The 24,728-nt window shown below is 37.3% G+C and overlaps 1 protein-coding gene across 4 annotated transcripts in view; it reads left to right on the forward strand.

Annotated features, from left to right (window-relative positions):
• The first annotated feature begins 809 nt into the window (after positions 1 to 809).
• klf11a (Kruppel like factor 11a) overlaps positions 810 to 24,728 on the forward strand; it is a 33,083-nt gene continuing 9,164 nt past the window's right edge. The window contains exons 1-3 of one of the 4 annotated variants that reach the window (XM_067573122.1): positions 810 to 1,043; positions 1,442 to 1,590; positions 5,390 to 5,423. Coding sequence is in view for 1 of the 4 variants with exons in the window: in XM_067573121.1 (XP_067429222.1) it covers positions 23,560 to 23,592 (33 nt within the window). In the remaining 3 variants the exon portion in view is untranslated. Of the gene's footprint in view, positions 1,044 to 1,441; positions 1,591 to 5,389; positions 5,424 to 23,424; positions 23,593 to 23,729; positions 23,753 to 24,728 lie in introns of those variants that run through there. The other 3 variants (XM_067573123.1, XM_067573121.1, XM_067573124.1) reach the window with 3 other exon arrangements.

Raw genomic sequence — 24,728 nt, forward strand, 5'->3', positions numbered from 1 at the left:
TTTTTTGTCCCACAGGGAGGCCTGTGTGCGTTTGTTTGCTGGGTAGCCACTCAAATTCATATTTGACTAATTTTGAAGGCTGATTTTCATACAAGTCAGCTGGAGACAGTTTTCAACCAACTCAGCTATAGCAACAGTTGCCATTACATTCAGTAAAACTAACAGTCATCAATTAAAAATGAGATGCTTGCTTTTGTTTACTTCTGTCTGAAATCAAAGACAAATTTTTCCAAAAAATTACCATGAATTTTGATGGTAAAATCTCTATAGCAACAGTAACTAAGGATGATGTTGTGGCCCAGAAAGGGCTGGTCATTTATGAAGTAAAAATGTCAAATATTCTCTGATTCCAGCGTCTCCATTGTGACAATTTGCAGCTTTTCTCTGTTTTATATCATTATAAACTGAATTTCTTCAGATTTAGGGCTGTTTGTTGAATAGATCAAGACATTTGAAGACTTTTTGAGGGGAATCCTGATTGGCACTTTTCACTGTTGAGCATATCGTGTATGAAGCCATCCACATTCATATTTGAGACTAGTTTGCAGGTTTCTTATTTTTATACAAGTCAGCTAGAGACATTAAAAATTCAACTAGAGACAGTTTTCAACTAACTCATGGAGTTCAAATTAGCTAGGTCGCTACCTACTAGCATCAGTTGCCATTACAGTCGGTAAAATTAAAAAAAAAAAATTAAAAGCATTACTTTATCTATTTCTATCTGAAAGGAAAGACTTAAATAAAAAAAATAGTATGAATTTTAATGATAAATCTGTCACCTTCAACTTATTAAACGTTGGTAACCGTTAGTCCCTCCACCATAGCAACAGTAACTAAGGGCAGCGTAGGGTTCTGTCAAATATTATCTGGTTTCAGCGTTTTCAATGTAACAGTTTGCTGCTCTTCTCTGTTTTATAGCATCATAAACTGAATTTCTTCAGATTTAGGGCAGCTTGTTGAATAAATCAGAAGACTTTTGTCACATGGCGGGCTCTGTGGAAGAAAACCCGCTCCCTCCGTAAATATTAAGGGCTCATTCTGAGGTAAGTTAACGAAAACACAACGACTCTTATTTTCAGGTGAGTATACATTAATTAAAACATACTTATGAATATTATATTCCATTTCTGCCAATTGATCCCCATAAATCTTACACACTGGTCCTTCAACGGTCGTCAATGTAAAATGAAAGGTCTAACATTACTTCTGTCTGAAAGCACGGACTCACTTTTTCAAAAATTACTATGAATTTTGATGGTAAATCTGCCTCCAATCAGTCTACTTTTTAAACGTCGGTTATGGTTTAGCCCTCCTGTATCAACAGTAACTAACGGTTACCGTTAAACACATCCTATCCAAAGCACAGATTATCAAAAACTAAATTAAATTCTTCCTTTTGTTTTTACATTTATATTTATTTCTCTTTGTCTTTGTTTTCCAGGCTGAACGAAGCAGATCAGAGATGCAATGACACAAAGTGTCCAGCAGGAGGGAGCAGAGTCCATCTCATCAGATTCATACGGGGAGAAAAGCTTCATTCACACTTAGGAAGACTGAGACTGAGCACTGCAGTGGTGCTACAACCAACAGGTACCATCAACATACAGAAAAAACTAACATCAACATACAGGAAACTAACATTAAAGGCAGTGGTGGAAGAAGTACTCAGATCCTTTACTGTCCTGCAAAAGTACATAAGTATAATCAGCTTAAGTATTGCAGTAAAAGTAATCTTACTACTACTGATTAATACCTCAAAATTGTGGATGGAAATGGAAATTCACTAACCAACTGACCTATACAACATAAATAGAAATGTTAGACTATGTATTATCATGCTTATTTTACAGCTGTGTGACTGAAGTAATTCATTTAATCCCCAATTTTATGATCTATGACCTTTATTATACTATATTTGCCTTGTTTTATCTTGAGTAGATGTCTCACCAGATCATGTGCTTTATCTTGGGTCAGCAAAATAAGTGTCTCATCAGTTATGAGCGTAATGTGCAGCTTTCCAAAACCGTTACAAATCCCTGTTAGGAAATAATGATGTTTTATGATGTGATGACACTGTGGTTAACATCTGGTTAGGTTTAGGCACAAAAAACACTTGGTTAGGGTTAGAGAATGCGGTTATTACTTCCTTAAAGTTACGTTTTTTTTAAAAAATGTCCTGACTCGCGGTTGAAAGCATGACACATGCGGTTGAAACAGGAAGTGAAAAGCAGTTGAAGCAGGAATTGAACAGTGGTTTCCTGCAGCTAACCCCACTTTTTGCCATCTAACTATCCAGCCATCCACCCAACCCGCCTCCTCCTGAGAGGGAAGTCTTATATTAACGTCATCTGATCTTTGTCACTTCCCTGGGTCGTAATTACTTCAGCCGCTTACTACGGTCACTCAAATGTAACTATAGGTCGTTTTTGCCAGTCTGAATTTTAGACCTATACTGTCATTTTTCTTTCAAGATGGTCACGCTCATTGTCAGTAAATATCATACAGGAAGTTTTGGACTACAGGAGAGTAGCAAAACCTGCAATGGTGGAGTTATTTAAAGCTTTGAATGGATTGGGTTGGCGTAGCCTGCGGAGGTCGGGTGGTGGGGCCCATGGTGATATCTTTTCATGGCGTCCAAAATCACCCCTGCCACTAAAACAAATCATCTGAGGTGTGAATGTTTCAGTCTGAAGCCGACGAAGTGAAAGTGTTTCTTTTCAGACTTTAAAGCCACTCGAGATGAATTGTAAAGCAGGTTTAGTGAGGACAGGAGTCATCTCAGGACACGGAGGAAACACAAAGAGATGCTGTTTCCCTCCGCCGAGGTGATGCAACGTAAAGCTGCTCCCTATAGTATTGCCATGGCAACATGCCCAACGCTCTACAGTCACCTAGCAACAGCCACAGCACATAACAGTGGGACGAACATGGCGGCCGCCCAAAAAAACAAAAAAAACCCCTTCAGCTCACGTCTGTGTGCAGCTGAACAGATTTAATGTGACAGAATTTATCATGACATGTTTCAGATGAGATTATACATCAGTTTAACGTCATTACTTTATTTTTTATCTGTTTTTAAGTTTTCTTTTTGGGCTTTAATTTGAATAAAAATCTGGTTACCTTAACTGACCCCAAGAGGGAAAATGAGGTCGCTGCAGCAGACGAGAGAACAAAGACTGTCCGAACGAACGGAAGAATAAATGGTGAAAAATATTAAAATAAACTCAAGAAAAACACATGATATGAAAATATAATTTTTTAAATGTTACAATTTTATTTTGTAGACAGTTGAGCTACATTCATTCTACAAATAATACGAAAAAAAATCACAATAAATTAAAATAATACCAAACCAGAAACTGTAATGTGATGTGCAGACTATATAAGTGAAATATTCACACACTGAATGTTTAATATTAAAAACACAAAGTTAGAAATAAAGCTGCAACGAACATTGCGTTCATTATCGATGAATCTGCCAATTATTTTCTCAATGAACATTTTTTGTCTGTAAAATGTCAGAAAATAGTGAAAAACACCCGTCATAATTTTGTTATAATAATGTTTTGTTTTGTCTGAAACCAAAAGACATTCAGTTTTACTGTCATGTGACAAGGAAAAGCATTAAATCATCACATTTGAGAGGCTGAAACAGCACAGTCTGGGCATATAAAAAACAAAAAAGATTATTCGATCATCCAAATAGTTGCCGATTGATTTTCTTTTGATCAACTGACTGATTAATCGACTGATCATTGCAGTTCTATCGAGATAAATTTGAATGAAGCCTGGAGGAAGGTGACTGGAAAGAACAGCTAATCTGATGTGAACCTGAGATGTTTTATTGTTGGACTTCTGTTTTATTCGTGGATCTTCCATAACAAACGTGTGAGGTCATCACTGTCCAATGATAACCGGCCGAAAGATTAAGTTTCCTTTTAAAGCTTCTATAATCTATATTTGTCTAGCTGAGCTGTTGCTCGTGGCTCGTAGTGATGAACCCACAGAGAATTATCAGCCGCTCTGCAGCTTCATTCGGCTTTATGGAGCTTTATAATGAGTTTCAGCTCATTGTTTAGCTGTCCGACTGCTACTTTACTGGTTTGGTTCACTCTCAGAGCTCTCACAGAGTCATTGTCGGCCGCAGCGGGCAGCTGTTTTCAGAGAAAAAGCTGTAAAAAGCCACTGTACACTACCTGCTCAGCACCAAACTGCAAACACACACAGTTAGCTGTCGACTAGCTGGTGAACATAGTGGAGAATTTAGCAGCTAACGAGCCAGATATTTCCCTCAGCAGTTGGTAGAGAGGAAAAACAGAGCTACATACAACATATCAACTTAAAAGCTGATATGTTCTTCTTTAATGCTAAATACAATCAATTAAAATCTCATTGGATTAGCTAGAAAATGCTTCAACACAAAGCTAAAACAAGCTAAAACAGCTTCTGAAATCTCTCTTTTTTTATTCTTTACACAACTACTTGCGTCACTTTTCATGTAAACAACTGAGTTCATTTTCATATTTATGCATAAAAAAAACCTGAGAGGAAACGCCAGAAATTCAGAAAGTAGGTCAAAATGTTGTCTGAGGTGTAAAAGTAGTTGTGTGGATAAAAAAGCAAACACTTGACAGATGACGTACATGAACCGTGTGACTTAAAAACCACTGACGAGACGAAAACATCGGGTCTGTGTGCACACGTGAAACAAACAGAAATGTCATATTTCCATCACATTTTCCACATGGTTTGCCATCGTTTCAGCTTTGACTGCTGCTCTTTTAATAACGTCATCTCGTTGTGTCCTCTTCTTCTGCAACGAGTTGCCATAATCATTCGTCCTGTTCATACTGACCATTAGAAGATCCCTTCATAATGTACTTACAATGTAAATGATGGGGGACAAAATCCACACTGTACAAAAATGTATTTAAAAGTTTATCTGAAGCTAATATGAAGCTTCAGCGTCCAAATGAGTCAAATCAAGTAGATATCTTTCAACGTTACAGTCTTTTTAGTGTCAAAGTTCCTCTTTTTGTTACTATACTTCCACCTGCAGCTCAACAGGGAAACACAAAGAGGGAATTTGATGCTAAAAAGACTGTAAATGTGTCAGATATCCACTTGATATGACTAACTCAGACTGCTGAAGCCTCATATAAGCTTCACATCAACTTTTAATGATTTTGATGATTGATTTTCTGGAAATTTGGTTAAAATTTCAGCTACATTCGGGTGAAACTTGATTTCTGGCGGCAGGAAAAAATAAAAAGGATCGACGTGAAGCGGTTTCACAGTTTTCAGATTTGTAAGATTCCCTCCTTTTACAGTTCTGTACCTTTGCTCGGTCCTTTCTGCTGATTTTTGTGTTATTTTTTGTTTCATACAGGTCGGAGAGAAACTGCTGATTCAGTCTGAGAGGGGTAAGTCTATGAAAATGCTTTAATCACTCTGAAAACAATCCTCGTCAGACTGGAAAATGTCAGAACAACACTCAGAGAGAGAGAGAGAGAGAGTCGAGTCGCTGGTCGGCTCTTTTTCCAGAACCTGAAAAGAAAACATGAGTGGAAAAAAAAACACATTTCCTAATTTAGAAACGGGTTCTGCGGCTGTCAGACTGCTGATAAAAGACTCTGGAAAACATCCAGATTACACACTGAGAGGCTGCGCTCAGTTCCTGAAAAGCAAACATCTGTGATCACGACGCTGTCCAGGAGGATTCACCAAACTGCTGATCTTTTATATTTGAAAATCCAAGAAGCCAACATGGATGAATGTAAGAAAAAAAGAAAGTTAGAGCAGGGAGTGTTTCTGTCCTATCTATGAAATAAATAAAACTCTGACCACTTGTTCAGAAACATGTAAAAAGCCTGAATGTCTCTGATGGGCTTAACATTCCTTCAACGCAGCAGATTCTTTCATGCAGCTTTGATTAAATCCATCCTGCAACCTGAGAAAAGAACAGACTGATAACATCGCATCAAAAAACACCGATCGCTTTAAAAATCTGCTCTTTTAATTCATTAAATTCAAGGTATTTGCATTTATGTCTCTTATCTACTGTGCAAGAGGTTTTATAACTTAATGCATTGGTAAATTTAAAAAATATTATGTTTTGATATTTTCTTTTGTTTGTCCGTGATTCAGTTTTCTTTGCTCTTATTTTTGATTTTCTCTCCTTTTAGTATTTAAAAGCTAATTTCAGGGTGTTTCCCAACTAAATATCACACACACTCCTTCTTATTTCCTAATATTTCCGTCATCTCAATAAACGGCTGCTGGACGGTAAAAACACAAAGAACAACGATGGAAACGAGTCCAAACTTCATCGTTCTTTACTTGACAAAGTCGCACGTGTTATATTTTTATAAATATATTTAAAAAATATCCATAAACCAAACTAAAATTCTCCAAAAGAAATAATTCACTAATAACTCCTCATCAGAATAAATCCTCTTGTGTAGAATTAATAGAAGAATATTAATTTGTTCTGTCGTCTGAAGGAGAATTAATCTCATTATACTTAAAATAAAATAGTTTTCATAAATTCTTCTTCAATCACTTATTTATAAATGATTACGTTCCCTGAATTATTCATTTATATACTCTCAAATTATATACTACATATTCAATTAAATACTAGATTTAATTCTTGAAGTCCGCACTGGGGCTGAAACTAACAATTGTTTTCATTATCATTAAATCTAATTATTTCTTTTCTTGATTCATAGATTAATCATTTGTTCTACAGAAAATTATGAAAAATGGCCGTATGGTTTTCAGATGTCTTGTTTTGTTTCTGACGGAAACTCCCAACAAGCCAAAATATTTCAGTTTCTACTGATGTAAAACAGAAAAGTAGAAACTGGAAGGCGGGAATATTTTGTTAGTTTTTCCTTTAAAAAATTATTTTAACTGTTAATTGATTATCTAAACTGTTGTTGATTCATTTTTCGTTGATCACTAACTGATCATGTGACTCATCGTTTCAGGGGGAAAAAAAAACAAAAAACGGCACAAAATGTTTTATCAAAACTGCTGCGTTGAATATTTCCTGTAAATCAGATTCAGTTAATGATAAAATATTCAGTCAGATAAGTTTGAATCCACATGAAGATTTTTTTTTTTTAAATCTTGCAGCAGAAACGTTTCACAGAGATAATATTTTATTATTTTATACAAAAGATAATCATTAGTGTGAACAAGATATCAGGATAAAATCGGGTTAAACAAATAAACGAACCAAATCACTGCAGACACGCTGAAAAATGTCAAAAATGTTGGAGGATGGCGTTAATATTTGAGGAGGAATCTGATTTTTATCTGATTAACTGAAACTAACTTATAAGTTTATAAAAGATAAAACGTCTCATCATATTTCTGCTTCAACCAGAAGCAGATATCTGTGATTTCTTCTTCTAGAAACGGTTTTACCACCAAAACCAGTTTGCTAACAGACACTGTAAAAAATGACACAAATTACTGGTAAAAAAAGACTTGTTATTGTTCGATGTGAAAGTTGATCTTGGAAACATAACTTACAAGCTTTAAACTAACATTTTTGTTCTGCTGTGTGATGAACATCGGAGAAGCGATGGAGGAAGCGTCCAGATCCTTTACTTGAATAAAAGTAGCAAAAATACTCTTTTAAAGTCCGGCTTCAGTAAAAAGTATATCATTACTGCCAGGAAAATATAATTAAAATATCAAAAATAAAAAATCAATGTAGGCCTTCTTCTTCAGGATGTTTAATTATGGAGCCTGAAAGTTGAATCTATAATCATGCATCATATATTATAAGTTGTAACAGTTGAATTAATGTAGTCGAGTAAAAAGTACAATATTTCTCTCTGGTAGCCCAAAATATCTGCGTCTCAGGAATCTAAACTGTTGATGTTAAAATTGACTCATTTTCAAAAAAGGAAATCTAACTGTGAGATGCAGCTGAGAGCGAGTTAAGTTACGTTTTTTATGTTAATTGACTATTTCCAAGATCAACTTTCACACCTAACAAAAAAAACCTCCTTTTTAATATAAATTTTTGTCAATTTCAAACTTTTTAGTGTCTATTAATTAGTTGTTTTTATTGTCATTACAGTTGATTTGTCCACAAAATATCAGAAAATGGTGAAAACTTTCAATCACTGTTTCCCAAAATCTGAGAAGACGTCAAATATTCAGTTCACTGTCATAGAAGACTAAAGAAACCGGAAAATATTCACATTTTAGAGGCTGCAATGAGAATTTTGACATTTTTTTTCTTAAAAAAACAACTCAAAACAATTAATTGATTATCAAAATAGTAATAATAATTTAATAATTGGCAACTAATCAGTTAATTGACCGATCATTGCAGCTGTAGGTGGCAGTTCTGCGCTGTCGTAGTCTGAAGAAAACAATCTAAAATCAGATCAGCGGTGAAGAAGTAACAAAGTACTTTTACTCAAGTCCAGTACTTCAGTACATGTACCTTTTACTCGATTACATTAATTCAACAGCTGTAGTTACAAACCAAACATGATCAACTTATAAAATATGATGCATGATTATAGATTAGACTTTCAGTCTCCATAATTTAACATCCTGAAGATTAATTTGAATTACATGAAAATAATAAAAAGAATCGTTAGTTGCAGCCTTTCTGCCACTCTACGTAAAAATGATGCTTCACATTTAATTAGAAAACATATCTGTTCTAATAAGAAAACGTTTCCTGTTATAGATAGAAAATGTATTTCGGAACATCTTTTTCTTTATAATGATAAAAGTTTTCTTATAATTAAATGTGCTTTTATTGAAAGAAACCATAGTATTATTTTATTATTTATCCCTGTAACAAGGGAAGATGAAGGTTCCCAAACTGTAGCTGCATTATTAAAACATCCACCAGTGACGTTTCAAGCTTCACGCTCTTCTTCAGACTAAACAAAATACAAATAGATCATAGAGTCTGGTCTAACCCTAACCCCAACCCTAACCCATGATATATGTGCAGAACCCATTCTATTACTGATCAACATTGCCCTAAAAGAAATTAAGACTTGATCAATGCTGCTGTTTTTATAAGAAACAGATACAGTCTAATATTTCAAACACCTTTTTCATTATAATCAGTTATTTTCTCTCTTTAAAACGAAAAGAAAAGGACCAACAGGGTGGATGGACGTCATGACACAGACAGAATAAATAAAACGACAAATGAGTGCAAGATGTTGGTGCAGAGATGGAAAGATAGTTGAGAAAAAGGGGGAAAAAAGAATATATTCATTCCTAATGAGAAGAAAAATTGATGTAATATCTGGAAGTCACAGTGGAAACGTTGCACCTAATAAACAGCACGCTGCAAAAAACGAGAGAACGTGCTCGTTTTAAAGTGAATCAGCATCTCGTTATGAAACGATGTTTTTCTGCTCATTATGGGGAAAAAAATCATCCTCAGAATAAGAAAGTTTTCTTGTTATATCAAGAAACTGAGCACTTTTTTTTTCACGCTGTCATAAAAATCACTGCAACAACACTGTTGAAGCATTATTAATATTAACATGTTTTTTTAATTTATCAAACCGAGTCAGTTTTATTTGTATAACACATTTCATACACAGATAAGCTCAGTAAAACACAGAGAACATTCAACAAATGAGATGGAAAACACATATAAAATACTCCACATACATAAAATAACCTTTCAGCCACCCATATAACGTATGAACATGAACATGTATGAGTTTCTCATTATTTCTACAACTCTTATGTTTCTGTGATGTAATGATTGGAGCAAGTACGTCTTTGTCACAATAAAAAAAACATTCATGCATTTTGGTTCTATTATGAATTTATTATGAATCTTCTGAAAATGAGACCAAAGCTGCTGGTTCAGTATCCATACAGTAATGATAATATCTGGTATAATGTTCTGTGGCCATTTTCACATCAGTTAGAAGCTGTTTGTAGTCGTCTACAAGCTTCTGGTTGAATCTTTGACGTCTCCACGTGACAGCATTGGTGCATTTCAACTAAATTTGTTGACTTTCTGACACTTGTTTCTAAAACCTGAACTCTATCCTGACTCAGTCACTGTTGATGTGTGTTTGGGGGTCAATCTCCTGTTGAAACACCCAAAAAGATCTAAACTTCTAGCTGATAATTGTAGGTTTTCCTGAAGAATATGGAGTGAATCCTCCTTCTTCATTATTAAACAGCCTCAGATCATAATAAGCACTATCACCACCTTGCTTGACTGCAGTTATGGTGTTCCTGAGGGTTAAAGGCCTCACCTTCTCTCCTCCAAACATATGTCTGGTCATTGTGGCCAAATAGCTGAATTTCTGTTTCATCTGAACTTCCCTCCAGCAGGCCTTTTATTTCTTTCTATGTGATCAGCAAACTTCAGCCGAGCCTCAGAGGAGCTTCCTTCTCGCACGGCAGCCTCTCAGCCCATGGCGATGTAAAACATGCTCGACTGTGGAAACCTGTCTTCCATCAGCTTCTAATTCATCGCAGACCTGCTTTTTGTGTTTCTTGGTTTGACTCTTGACCGTCCTGACGAATTTTCTCTCAGCAGCAGGTGATAGTTTGCTCTCTTCCAGATCCGACACAACCCTGCTTTGCACTTTACACCTACAATTGTTCGCACAGTTGATCTCGAGACCCGTAGCTGCTTTGAAATGGTTCCAAGTGACTTTCCTGACTTGTTCTAGTCAATGATCCGCTTTGTCAGATCTGCGCTGAGCTCCTCAGACTCTCCCATTGTAGAGTTTGTAGCTGGGTCAGATGAGCGCGTCAAACAAGCTCTATTTAAATGTGCTCAGAGTCAATCATAATCATTCACAGGAAGTTAAAAGGCCCACGAAGCACATTTGATTGACGCAACTTTCTATACCAACAAAAATTGATAATTAAAGTTGTTGTATGGATATTTTTGATTCTTATTCCTACTACAGTCCACACACACTTACCACCAAAAGCCTGAGAGGAAAGCAATGTTTTAAGACGGCTTTTAAGATAAGATACAGTTCATCGGGTGGTTTGTTCCAGAGAACAACATCATAGTGAATAAATGCATTTACATTTAGATTTAATTTTGGGTGCAGTAAGGAGACACATGCTGGATGATCTGAGGGATCTGATATAGATCCTTCACATCATCTCTGCCATCTTAGTGGCTAGCTGTCTGTAGCCAATGAGCACGTCAGAAATATATTTAGGTGCGACACCATTTAGGGTCTTGTAAACAAGCAGTAATACTTTGAAACCAATACTGTACCAGGAAAATCAATAGAAACCAATACTATACTGTATAAGGAGCCAGTGGAGCGTTTTCAGTACAGGAGTAATGTGCTGTATTTTTAATATAACACATTATTTTTTTTTAATGTGTTGTATTCAAATCATTTACCACTACAGTGTCTCAAAAAATGTCTCAATTAAATTTAAAAAAAACTGAGAATAAATCTGCCAAATCACTGAATAACCTTTAAAGCATCCCAGAGTACAAAACACAGTCTTGTGTTTCTGTCTGTTTCTGTAATTTCAGCTCCTGAGAGGCAGAAACTTGAGAAAATGACTCTATGAAAGATGTTTTCCTCATCCTGAGAGAGTTCACAGGAAAGTTTTAAGGCACAAAATGCAAAAAAAAGTGAAGGGAAATGGGAGAAGTATTCAGATTCTTAAGTTAAAGTAGTAATACTGCAATATAATATCAAACTGTTAGTAAAATTGCAGAAACGTTATTAGCAAGATGTACTTGTAAACAGCACTTTCAAGTCGGAGCACAGTTAAACTATTTTATATACAGTGATGATGTTTAATAATACATATAAAAATCTATCATATCTTCTAATAGTATTTTACATCATAATTATATACCGAACATATAATTTGTAATTTATTTAAACTTTTAATCTGCAAAGTAACTAATAGCTGTAAAACAAATGTAGTGAAAAAGTACAATATTTCCTGTATAAAGTATAAATTAAAATAAAACATAAGTAATCAAGTAAAGTTCAAGTAACACAGAACTGTACTTTAGTACAATCCTTGAGTAAATGTACTTAGTTACTTTTCAGCACTGCTTGATATTAAGAGATATGAGAAGCTAAAGATAGAAAAGGTGTTTGTGGAAAGTACATTTACTCCAGTACTGTACTTAAGTACAATTTTGAAGTAATTGTACTTTACTTGAGTATTTCTATGTGATGCTACTTTATACTTCCACTCCACTACATTTCAGAGGGAAATATTGTACTTTCTACTCCTCTACATTTATTTGACAGCTTTAGTTACTTTTCAGATGAAGATTTGACACAATGGATAATATAACAAGCTTTTAAAATATAACACATTGTTAAAGATGAAACCAGTGGTTTCCAACCTTTTTGGCTTTTGACGTCTTACAAAAAGCAGTGTGTAGTCGGGGTCACATTTCACATGTCTATGAGTTGTTAACAGCTCCACCAAATAGTGATTTTTCCCTCTAAACTTCTCACATGCTTTAATTTCAATAAATGTTCAAATGATCCAATATTTCACCAAAAATCAAAGATCAGAGAAAAAGTCCAGAAACTGAAAACAGATTTGTGTATCAGAACTTTTACTTGTAATGGAGTATTTTTACATCGCTGTATTTGTACTTTTACTGAAGTAATGGATGTAAGTACTTCTTCCACCACTATGTATGTGTGTGTTTGTTTTCGGTGCAGCCCAGCTGACTGAAAACTATAAACAAGATGACACGTGCTGCTGGTAGTGAAGTCCCGCCCTTCCACACACACACACACACACACACACACACACGTAGACACATACTCTGGCTGAATGTGTGTGAGTGTGTTTATATTCTCTCACGTGTCGGCTGCCGTTTGAGGTCACCAAGTTCAGTGTTTAACATGAAACTGGCTTTAAGATCTCCTCTCACTTTCTCCTGTTTAGCTTAGCTTAGCTCAAAGACTGGAAATAAAGACACACAGTTATCCTGACTCTGTCCAAATATAAAAAAAATAAATTTACCAACACCTCTGAATCTGTACAGACAGTTTGTTTGTATGAATCTTGTCCATTGTGTCGTTAACTCACACTGCAGGTCTTAATCTTCCTTTCAGCACAAACAGAACTTTCAATTTTTACCCCCATTCAAACAAGACGGCAGCGTCATCAATAATCTAATAATCTAGTTTCTATGACAGCGTCTCAGTCAAACATATTGAATTTAAAGGGGACATATTCTGCTTTTTGTTGTTTTCTGTTATTTATATCCTGTTCTGATGTCGGATGTTAAACATGGTCAAAGCTCCAAAAGGTGAATGTATGTAGAAACGTGCCTGTAAGTCAAAACCCAGGGTTCAACCACAACATATCAAACATACATTAAAACAAGCTCTGTACAGTATTTAACACATATCTTAACATCTTGCTAACATGGATAAAAATGTGTTAAACTGATCCTGTAACACAGACAGTTTCAAATTATGTCAGAATTCAACAATGAAGGAGACGCAGCCAACAATAACAAGAGTTATTCCGTGTCTTTGAGTCTGACGAACAACAAAAAAAGGACCGTCAACAGGTTAAACTTTCCCTTTAAGAACAAGAAAACAGGAAGAAAACACTTTTAAATAGAACAGGTAGAAAGATAAACAAAGTTAAATTATTATTATAATGATTGTTACAAGCTGCAGTCTGAATTTAACCTGAGTGCTTTATAGACACGCACACACATTCAGTACAAAAGAGGTCATTTCCTGTTTGTGTCTGACAGGAAGTGGTCATTCTTCAGCGCAGGTCACAAAGTCAGGTCAGCAGACAACAAAAGACTGAGGTGTGTTTTTATTTTTATATCATTAACTACAGTTTGGCACATTTTTTGTTACAGAAAGGAAAAACTCAAAAGCAAAATGTAAATAGTTTAATTTATTTTGAAAAAGATGAAGCCTGAAAATATCTGTGTTGTCTTGAATCGTTGACTTGAACATCAGTCTGTTTTTTCACTTTTGATTCTAAATTGAAAATCGATCGAAACGAGCTGTCGATTTTCACCGTCGAAATCAAAAGCAGGATCAGCGATTCTCCCCTATGTTTTTTTCCCGCCTACTTTCATGTGTCTGGCGTGCGTCGGAAGGAGAAAATAAACAACATTTCACAGACGACACGGCGTAGCTTACCGGTCGCCTGCAGCTGCGTTACTTTAGGAGAATCGGAGATGATGGAGAAACAACAGAACTGGAAAATCCCCCTGCTCCCATGAAGTCACCAGTATGACAACATTTTGTCTTCCTGTGAGTTATGTAAACAACAAACATATCGTTGACAGAAAAACAACAGTTTGTAGGCTCTGCTACACACTAATACTAGGAGTATTAGTGTATTATTATTAGTGTAGTATTAGTGTAGTTTTATTTTAATTATCTGATTTCACTGCTTAATTGTAGAACTTAAATGTTTAACCATGCAAAGCACTTTGTAACTTTGTTTTGAAAAGTGCTGTTCAAATAATTATTATTATAAAGTTTATTATATCATCATCATTATAATTAAATGAATGTAAAAAGACTAAAACTGAACTATTTATAACATAAACATCCTTCTTAGTTCAGAATCATTTGTAAAAAACAAAAAACATTGTATGTAAGTGAAGCAGTGAGTATTTCATCTCTTCAGCATACTGACTGCATTTATTACTGCGCTGAGTGGAACATTTTACTCATGTAATGTGTGTGTGTGTGTGTGTGTGTGTGTGTGTGGTTTTGGATGATTTTGTGGAAAAGGATTTTTTTTGATGACACATTAGTTGTGCGACAGGAAATGAGTGCAGAGCCACATACAGGAAGTGTTTGTTGATGTTTGACTGCTGGTCTGGAATCAGCCGCCTCAGGAACAAAAAAAAAAAAAAAAAAAAACCCCAAAAAACAAAACACCCATCATCCCTTTCACTGAAGTCAGCAGCAAACACACATTTTGTGGTGAATCAAGCGTGTGTGAGAAGTTGTTAAAGTCGACATCATCGGCTGTGAGTGAAAGGATCGGTGAGCAGGAAAATGTCTTTAATACATTTTAATCTTTAATGAATACGACTGTAAAATCCACGGTTCGGTATCTATCTCGGTTTTGCTGCGACGGTTCGATACGAATGAAAAATGTAAACTACCATCAACGGCTCATCGGCCATAATATTACTGAGTACCTCAAAACTGTACTCAAGTACAGTACTTGAGTAAATGTACTTCCACCACTGTTAATGAAGATGTGAAAGGTTTGAGGAGACATATTTATCTCCTATTCAATATAAAATGTGAATTCAGAAAAGTTCAGTACTTTTATATATCTTTATTATTACTTTCCAGCTCTGGTTACACATGCAGGGACCGAGTGAGACCTCTGTTCATATCCAGGGTGTGTTTTCATCTCTGCTGTAAAAAAAGAAGAAAAACTTCTTGTGAGTTTCAGTGTGCAGCGACGGCACGCTCGCCTCACCACCCGCCTCTTCCTGGATGGCGGACGGAGCGTGACCTACATTCCACTGACCCCACCCAATCTGGACACCCCCCGCCTTCCCCCTTCACACACACACACACACACACACACATACTCAGTGTGGGTGTGTTCCTGGTCGGTGAGGTCGTTGCTGTTTGCTTTGGAGGGAAGTCACATCTGCTGTGCTGATCACGCTCTCAGGTTTTTGAGTCCCAACAACTAAATTCAGAACTAAAATCAAGGACTAAATTTAGGGGTTAAACTCACTTAACTCAAAAGCTAAACTTAAGGACTAAATTTAAAACCGAAACTCAGAAGTAAAGTGAAGGAGTAAGCAAGGAACTAAATTCAGAACTAAACTCAGAGTCCACTTGTGGCTAAATTTAGGAATTAAACTCAGAACTAAATTAAGGAACCACACACAGACGCTAACCTCAGGAACTAAACTCAGAACTAAATTCAAGAAATAAACTAAATGTAGGGACTAAACTCAGGAAGTAAATTAAGCTGCAGTCATATGTATGATGCTGGTCGCTTTTGTTGTCCTAAATCAGTCGGAATCAAGTTAATTAACATGACGGTAACCATAGCAACATCACTGATGCTTCAGGTTCTGTTAACAGTTAACCGACGAGTGAAACACATTTAAAAACTGATTTTGGATGGGATTAACATTTTCAAACAGCACTATGCTTCGTTAACGGATCGAACATGAAACTGGTGAGCAGAGCGGGTAAAGTCTGAACAAGAACGTGAGCAGCTGTCAGTCGTAGCCGCAAACTGTGTGTGTGTGTTTGTGTGTGTGTGTGTGTGTGTGTGTGTGTTTGATGGGGTGGGGTGGGGTGTAGTTCCTGGAGATACGATTCTTGGAAGTCTTGAGGGAGGAACGACCTTTGACCTTTCAGTAATGTGCACTGCTGCTACCACGGTGGGTCACGACCTCACGCACACACACACACACATACACACGCAGAGCAGAACAGGATTTATTTGCCTTTCAGACGTATTTACATTGTGTGGTGATTTAACTGAAGCTCTTATCCAGACAGACTGCTGATGAGCAGCAGAACAAACCCTCAAACACACACGTTTGTGTTCTATGTTTGTGAGGACCCTCACTCACATAACACATTCCTGAGCTCCTAAAACTTCACCTTAACCTGCAACCTACATACCTACCTTAACGCTAAACTAGGTGTAAACCCTCAAACTGACCTCAGAAGAAGTCCCCACTCTCCAGAAACATCTTCCCATTTCAAAAAGTGGCTTCACTTTCCCAAAGTGTCCTTACAAATGTCCTCCTGACTTTCCCAAAATGTCCTTGCTTTCTAAAAATGTCCTCACATTGAAAAATGTCTTTGTTCTCTAAAAAAAATATATTGCCAAAAATGTCCTCACTTAAAAAAAAGTGTACAGTTTCCAAAATGACCTAAAATGCCCCGACTGAAAGAATGTCCTAGCTGTCTTTGCTGTCTAACAAAATTATATTTCCAAAAATATCCTGACTTTCCAGAAATGTCCGGATTTTGTAAACATGTCCTCCCTTATAAACATGCCCTAACTCTCTTAAAAAAAAAAAAAAAAAAGAGAAATGAAAAAGTTATGAGAAATGTCACGGCTTTCCAAATCTGTCTTCACTGTACTCCCTTTCAACTTGACTTTATAAACATGTCCTCACTTTAAAAAAATGTCCTTGCTCTCTAAAGAAAATTAAATTTCCAAAGATGTCCTAACTTTCTACAAAATGTGCAGTTTTCAAATGTCTTATCAAAGTCTAAAGCTCAGATTAGACCTCACAAAGCCACCGTTCTACTGTGTTTTCTATTCTCTTCTACTCTGTCCTGTCAGACGGGCTCAGGTCCGAGGTAATAACCCACCAGGCTTCACACCGCTCCGTCGTTTCCATGACGACAGCCAGCCAATTATCACCTCAGATTGCTGTGTTTGAGCGTATTTGAGGAATGCCAGTTAATTTTTTTTCTCCCCTTGTTTCTCAGATAAAGACATCATGTGCCATAAATACTGTACAGCGTGTGAGACAATACAAATACAGACATGGCTGAAAATATAGGTACCCCTCCACCTCTGTATTAAGTTGAAACTGGCAGAAGTCTATGCTATCCATCATTCTTTATTTCACATTGAATATAACTGAAACTTTGCTTTTGATTTACAACTTAACGTGTTATTTTATACAATAAAACAAATGAAAATGTACAAAAATATTGGCACCCTTAACTTAATATTTTGTAGCACAGCCTTTGGAGGCAATAACTGCAGTCAAGCGCTTTCTGTAACTCCGAATAAGCTGAGAAAGGGTACCAATAACTTCTCCACTGGTAGTTCAGCCTGTTCTTCTAGAGCAAACTGCTCCAGTTCTCTCAGGTTTGATGGCTGCAAGTTTCAGCTCTTTCCACAGATGTTCAATGGGATTCAGATCAGGACTCATAGCAGACCACTTCAGAACGGTCCAACGTTTTCTTCTCATCCACTCTTGGATGCTTTTAGATGTATGTCTGGGGTCATTATCCTGCTGGAAGACAGCAGCAGCTTTCTGACACTGGACTGTGTGTTTGGCTCCAAAATGCCTTGATAGTCTTCTGATTTTATTGCACTCTGCACAGATTCAAGGCGCCCAGTGCCTGAGGCAGCAAAGCAACCCCAAAACATCACTGAGCCTCCTCCATGTTTCACGGTAGGCACGGTGTTCTTTTCTTTGAAGGCTTAATTTTTTCTTCAGTAAACATAGCGTTGGTGTGATTTACCAAAAACCTCTAATTTTGTTTCATCTGTCCAAAGCACATTCTCCCAGAAGGACTGTAGTCAACATGTATTTTGGCAAAGTCCAGTCTGGCTTTTCTTTGTCTCCTTCTTAGAAGCAGGGTCTTCCTGGGTCTTCTATCATGGAGCCCATTTTCATTCACACAGCGAAGGATGGTGCGACTTGAAACTATTGTACCTTCAACTTGAAGATCAGCTTGGATCTGTACTGAAGTTTTCCTTTGTTCTTTCTCGATCATTCGAGCGATCCTTCTGTTCAATCTCAGGCCAATTTTCCTCTTGCAGCCAGAGATATTGGCTACAGTTCCATGGGCCTTAAACGTCTTGATAATATTGGCAACAGTGGTCACAGGAACATCAGGCTCTTTGGAAATGGTCTTGTCAGCTTTACGTTGACCATGCTTGGCTATTACCTTTTTCCTAATGTCTTCAGACTCTCTAGTTTTCCTTCTGTTTTCCGTGTTCAATGTGATGCACACAGTGGCACCAAACAGCAGAGAGAGTAATTTTCTCTTTTTAAACTGGCTGCATGAGTGATTATAAGATTGAAAACACCTGTGATACTAATTAAAACACAGTAGTCTGCTTACAGTATTACTTCAAATCAATTATTTCTTACCACTCCTAAAGGGTACCAATAATTTCGGACACGTCTGTAACCCTGAAAGACTTTTTACCCGTCTTCTATATTTTATCTCTGTTTTAGATCAATTCACAGGCTCTTTTCTTCCAGAGAACAATTCGATCTCGAGGTAAACAGTCAAAAACAGCGTTCACAAAGTCATCCACCAGGAATGTGCACTTGTGTGTATGTGATAGGCCGATGCGGCAACTTGCTGGATGACAGGTTGCGGCAAAAGTTGAGTCAGGTTCAACTTTTGCTGACCGCTGCGTAAACACACTGTCCCCATTCAAATGAATGGGAGAGCTGATGTCGGTCTGAACGCCCCCTTATCCTTCAAGAAATTGTTCCAACATGTAACTCCCCCTAAAACCACAAACATTGCTGTTTGTTTAAACAAATGAGTTACATGTTAATCACTGAGCTTTAGAGGTGTTGCCGATGTTTTTGTTTAACTTTGGACAAAGCCAAGCTAGCTGGTTCCACCTGCTTCCAGTATTCATGCTAAGCTACGCTAACCACAGACATGAGATTGATATCTGATCATGACTTTCAGAGGTGGAAGAAGAACTCAGATCTTTCACTTAAGTAAAAGTACCAATACAGTGATGTAAAAATACTCCATTACAAGTAAAAGTCCTGCATGATTACACACTGCTTTTTGTAAGACGTCAAAAGCCAAAAATGTTGGAACTGGTTTCAACTTTAATGATGTGTTGTATTTTAAAAGCTTGTTGTATTATCCATTGTGTCAAATTTTCATCTGAAAAGTAACTAAAGCTGTCAAATAAATGTAGTGGAGTAGAAAGTACAATATTTCCCTCTGAAATGTAGTGGAGTAGAAGTATAAAGTAGCATCACATGGAAATACTCAAGTAAAGTACAAGTACATCTCCCAAAATGTTGAACTTTACAGAAAGAGAAGAATGGGAGCTGTTTTGAAAGCAGAACAGTGTCTAAAATAAAAGAAATAAAGGTCAGGATCTAGGTAACAGTAAATAATGTTGCAGCACCTCTGCTGCAGGTTCTTCGCTCTGACTTCATCCTGCAAACAGCTGGCCGTCTCCTCTGCCTCTGATTTCCTCCTCCACTAGTCTGGGAGTGTTTTCTGCCTGGAAACTGTTTTTTATGGATGGACGGACCGCCTGTGTGTTTTTTTTTTTTTCTCTCTCTCTCTCTCTCTCTCTTTTTCTTTTTTTTTATTTCACAACCTCACTGAACTTGGAAATCAAAATGAACTCACGTCACCCCTGCCTGCTGCCAGATCCTGCTTTTGTCCCAGTTTTCTCTCCTCTTTATGCGTGTGTGTGTGTGTGAGTGTGTCTATGCTTAGTTTACACCTCTCTCTGCAGCACGTTGAGCTGATTCACTCTGAGTAACGAAGCTGTTTATCTGGATTGTGCGCGAGCCAGCGAGCGGCCGCCAACAAGGTGTTTTAAGGCGAACCGGTGAGCCGAGGCCGGCTGTCAGTCAAACACAGACACATGAAGCATCACTGGGAGCCGCGTTCCCCGCTGCAGAAACAGCGAGGAATGAAACAAGCTCTTTGTCTGCCTGTATCTCAGAGAGGATGACGTACCACCACAACCCACCTCCACCTTCCTTCCTCCCCTCCCTCCACTGTTTGCTCATGTCACAAAGATGATGATGATGGTGGTGGTGGCAGCGCGGCTCGACCTCCAGCCTCCAGCTTAAAGGGTTAACATGCAGCCACAACAAAGGAGCCGGTGCTGGGCCGGCGTGTGGAGGATGGGGGGGAGGAGAGGATGGAGGTGGAGAGGAGAGGGGGGCTCCGGCTGCCTCCTAGCCCCGCCCTGGAATTCTTTATTGGAGAGGCTGTTTACAACCTCGACGCATAGGAGTCCCCGGGTTCATCGGCCCGGTGGGGAGGGGGTGAGGAGGAGGAGGAGGAGGAGGAGGAGGAGGGAGGAGAGGTAGTTGGACTCACAAGAGAGCAGAGAGGAAAATGTTACAGGAAGAAGACAATAAGAAAATATGTTGTGGGCCTCCGAGCTGCAGGATCTGAGCTTTTGTTTCTCACGTTGTTCCCTGTCAGTCTCTCCTTGATTCTTTATCTTTATTTCATTTCTTTTTTGTTTCTCCCTTTGACAGAATTTGATGTGCACAAGTCTTGAGTCGATGCATGCACGTGAAGAGGGAGAAAAAAAATGCAGGACTGCACCCAAAAAAAAAAAAAAACCTTGTGGACTTTCCTCTTTTCTTCTGCTGGAGTTCTTTGCTCTGCAGCCAGTGTATGTAGGTTAAAGACAAGGAGCAGGATGACTAATTTTCTTTGTCATGTTTTATAATTCTTTTTAATGATCTTTTTCTCCACACACAGCTGCATCTTTGTCTTTTATCCAGCTGTAGGAACCTCTCTGCCTCCAAAAGAACAAAACCAATGAGTTTGTATTGAATCTAACCAGTGAAAGAAACAATCATTTACAATCTTTTTTACATGTTTTTATATCTCTGACCTCACTTCTTTCATTCCTTCGTTGTTCAGGACTAGAGCTGCAACAATTAATCGAGCAGCAACAAGTCATTTTTCAAGCAAACATGCCAAATATTCTCTGGTTTTAGCCTCTCAAATGTGATGATTTGCTGCTTTTCTTTGTCATATGTGACTGTGAATTTAAACTCTTTGCCTTTTGGACTGTTGTTCAAATTGAAGATGTAATTTTTTTTACAATTTAAAGCAAGTGAAAACTGTGTGTCCGAGCTGCAATCTGCATGCATGTTGTTTATAATCTGCACTGGGAAAAAAAATAAAGAAGTCCTACTGTAGTTTACCCAGCTATCACTTCTCTTCCTGCACTCACACACTTCTGTTTACATCTACATTTTACATGAGTCTCATGTTTGCTTCACTTGACTGCAGCACTAGACTGTATTTACACAGGCAGAAACTGTCACTGTGCAACCAACAATTCATCTGCTGATTATTTTCTCGATTACAGCACCATCATTAAGTCTCAGGGCCACAGTAACATATCCAGATTGCTTGTTTTGTCTGACATTCAGATTAGTTATTCATTGTATTCACTGAGGACTAAAGATATTCACATTTAGGAGGCTGAAACCATTAACATTTGGGCAATTTTGCTTGAAAATGACTTAAATCATAATCGAAATTGATGCAGATTATTTTTCTGTCAATCAACTCATCAATTAATCAACTAATTGTGTCAGCTTTGATAAAAAATAAGAGCTAATTCAACTGTCAATTGAATTAGCTCTTATTCAACTCAGTCATATTTTATATATTACATGAGCATTGAAGTTCAAATTCAACCAGAAAAAAACTTGCCTATTTAGGACAGTTAGAGCATAAAACATAAATTGTGTTTATGCATACATCTTTGTAAAAATAAGAGCTAGTTCAAACGACAACACATATTTTTATTAAATATTTTATATTCTGTGATACAATAATTTTCCAAAGTTCGCATTTTTCATTCAAACCATAAAAACCTAAATTCTTCAGGACCAGGATACAAAACCAAAACATAAAGCTGTAAAGATAAAAAAACATCAACATAATTATGTCAGAATACATATTTATATAATTTAGGAGCTAATTCAATTGATGACATATTTTTTTATTATTTTATATTTTGAGCAACCATAATACTCTGATATGATGTAGACTGTTCAAAGTTAGTTTGTTTGTCATTTCAGGCATAAAGAACATTGTTCCTTCATGACCAGGGTACAAAATCCCAACAAAACATACTATATTGACAAAAACATCAATATAATCGTGTTTATGAATACATTTTTATAAGATTAAGAGCAAATTCAATTGACAACACATATTTTATTTCATATTTCATATTTTGTGTTATCATAATATTCCAAAATTCTAATTTATGTCATTCAAACCATTTAAACCTCGATTCTTCAGGACCAGGATACAAAACCCCATCAAAAAACATAAAAACATCAACATAGGTATGTCTGAATACAATTCAATGGACGACATATATTTTTATTAATATCTTGTTTCAGACATAAAGCACATTTTTTCATGGTCAACAAAACATCCACATGTAAAGGAAAGAAACAAAAACATCAATATAATTGTGTTTGTGAATATTTTTCTGATAAATAACCACATATTTTATTGTATTTCACGTGATCTTTCATTCATTCTGTTAACAGTGCACGTGTCTATACATCATATTGTATGTGCAGTTGTTCAGTACATGCCTCTCTCTCGCGCGCGCGCGCGTCCTCGCGTGTGTCGCGGTCCCGCCTCGCGCCTGTCTGCTTCCAACCTTTCCCCCAGTTCGAGCGCGCAGCCGGGTTCACCGGGTTTACTCTGACACCGCTGACTCCGCGGCCCCGCCCCCCGACAGCCACGCACCCCGCCTCGGGCCAATCGCGTCGCGCCCACGTCCTGATCACGCACCGCCTCACCTCCCATTGGTCGAAGCTCGCTACACCTTTGCCTGTGATTGGCTGCGTGTTACCACCCGCCAGACTGCTCTGAATTTTGTTTCTGTGTTTTTTTCTCGCTTTTTCTTTTTTTTCTTTTTTTTCTTTTTTTTTTTTTTTTTTTTTTTTGGCTCCACTCAGCTGAAGCCAGTCTGCTGGCAGAGGCTCAGCGCTTATTATTGACTGCTCGCACTCCCGCTACTGTCTCTGCCTCTATTTTGAATTTGTCGCACATTTTTTAACTCTTCCTCATGCTCAGCTTCACGGCGGAGCGCTCCTGTCAGGTGAGTCCGCTTCGCGGCCAACAAACCGGCGGTTTAACGGCTGTCCGGCGGCTATTTCATTAAGTTGTTGCTGTTATTATAAACTGAGCCGTTACCTGCATGCTCATACCGACACACGCTGGTCTCAGGTCAGCTGCTGGGGCTCTAACCTGGGCTTCAGGTGAGCTGTTTTTGTCTTATTTTGGCGCTGTCGGCTGGTTTATTTGAGGTCATACTGAACCCAGTGTCTCCTGTGTGTGCGTGTGTGTGTGTGTGTTCACAACAGTTGCATCACTGCAATGCATCGCTCCATCACAAAGTTTAAACATGACACTTTTATCCTAAACTGATCAGGTCATGCTTATTTTCGTTTAATCCGCACCTGCTTGTTGTGATTGATTAGTTTTGATTGTTAATAAGAGGAATCAGATTCTAGTTGATTGTCTTTGTTGTTGGATCATTACTGGCTGTGAGGTGTGTGTGTGCGTGTGTGTGTATGTGTGTGTGTGGGAGGGTTAATTTAACCTTAATATTAGAGCTGCAGCTAATTATGTTTCTCTTTGTTGAAGACTTATTTGAGGCGAATCAGAAAGTACGTAGGAAGATAACAGTCCTTAAAGTTTAGTATTAAAATATGATAATAATCTGACTGTCAGTCAAAAAAAACATTAATTTCTTTTTAATAGGACACATAAAAGAAAATTATTGTTCATATCTGTGAGGCTGTAACCATAATTTGTTCAATATAGGCTATTCTTGTTATTAGTTAATCATTTGGTTTATAAAATGTCAGTAAATGTCTGTCACAGTTCTCTAAAGCTCACATTTGCATATTCATTTTGCTTTTTTTGTCTGACCAACAGTCCAGAATCTAAAAATATTCAGTTTACTGCCATAGAAATCTAAGAAAAACAGCAAATATTCACATTTGAGAAGCTGGAATCAGACTGCTTTTGCCATTTTTGCTTACAAAAAATGACTCAAATGACCACTCCAGTGCCAAAATCTCTCCTTATTATCAGTCAAAATTTGAATGTCAACATTAAAAAACTGCTTAATTCAGGCTCAGTTTGTTCACAAAAGCTGCATCCTGAAAAAAACAGCAGCTGAGCACAACAAAGAGACAGCAGAGAAGAACAACACGACAGGACCACAAA

Source organism: Thunnus thynnus, chromosome 18 (assembly GCF_963924715.1).
Source record: "Thunnus thynnus chromosome 18, fThuThy2.1, whole genome shotgun sequence".
NCBI lineage: Eukaryota > Metazoa > Chordata > Actinopteri > Scombriformes > Scombridae > Thunnus > Thunnus thynnus.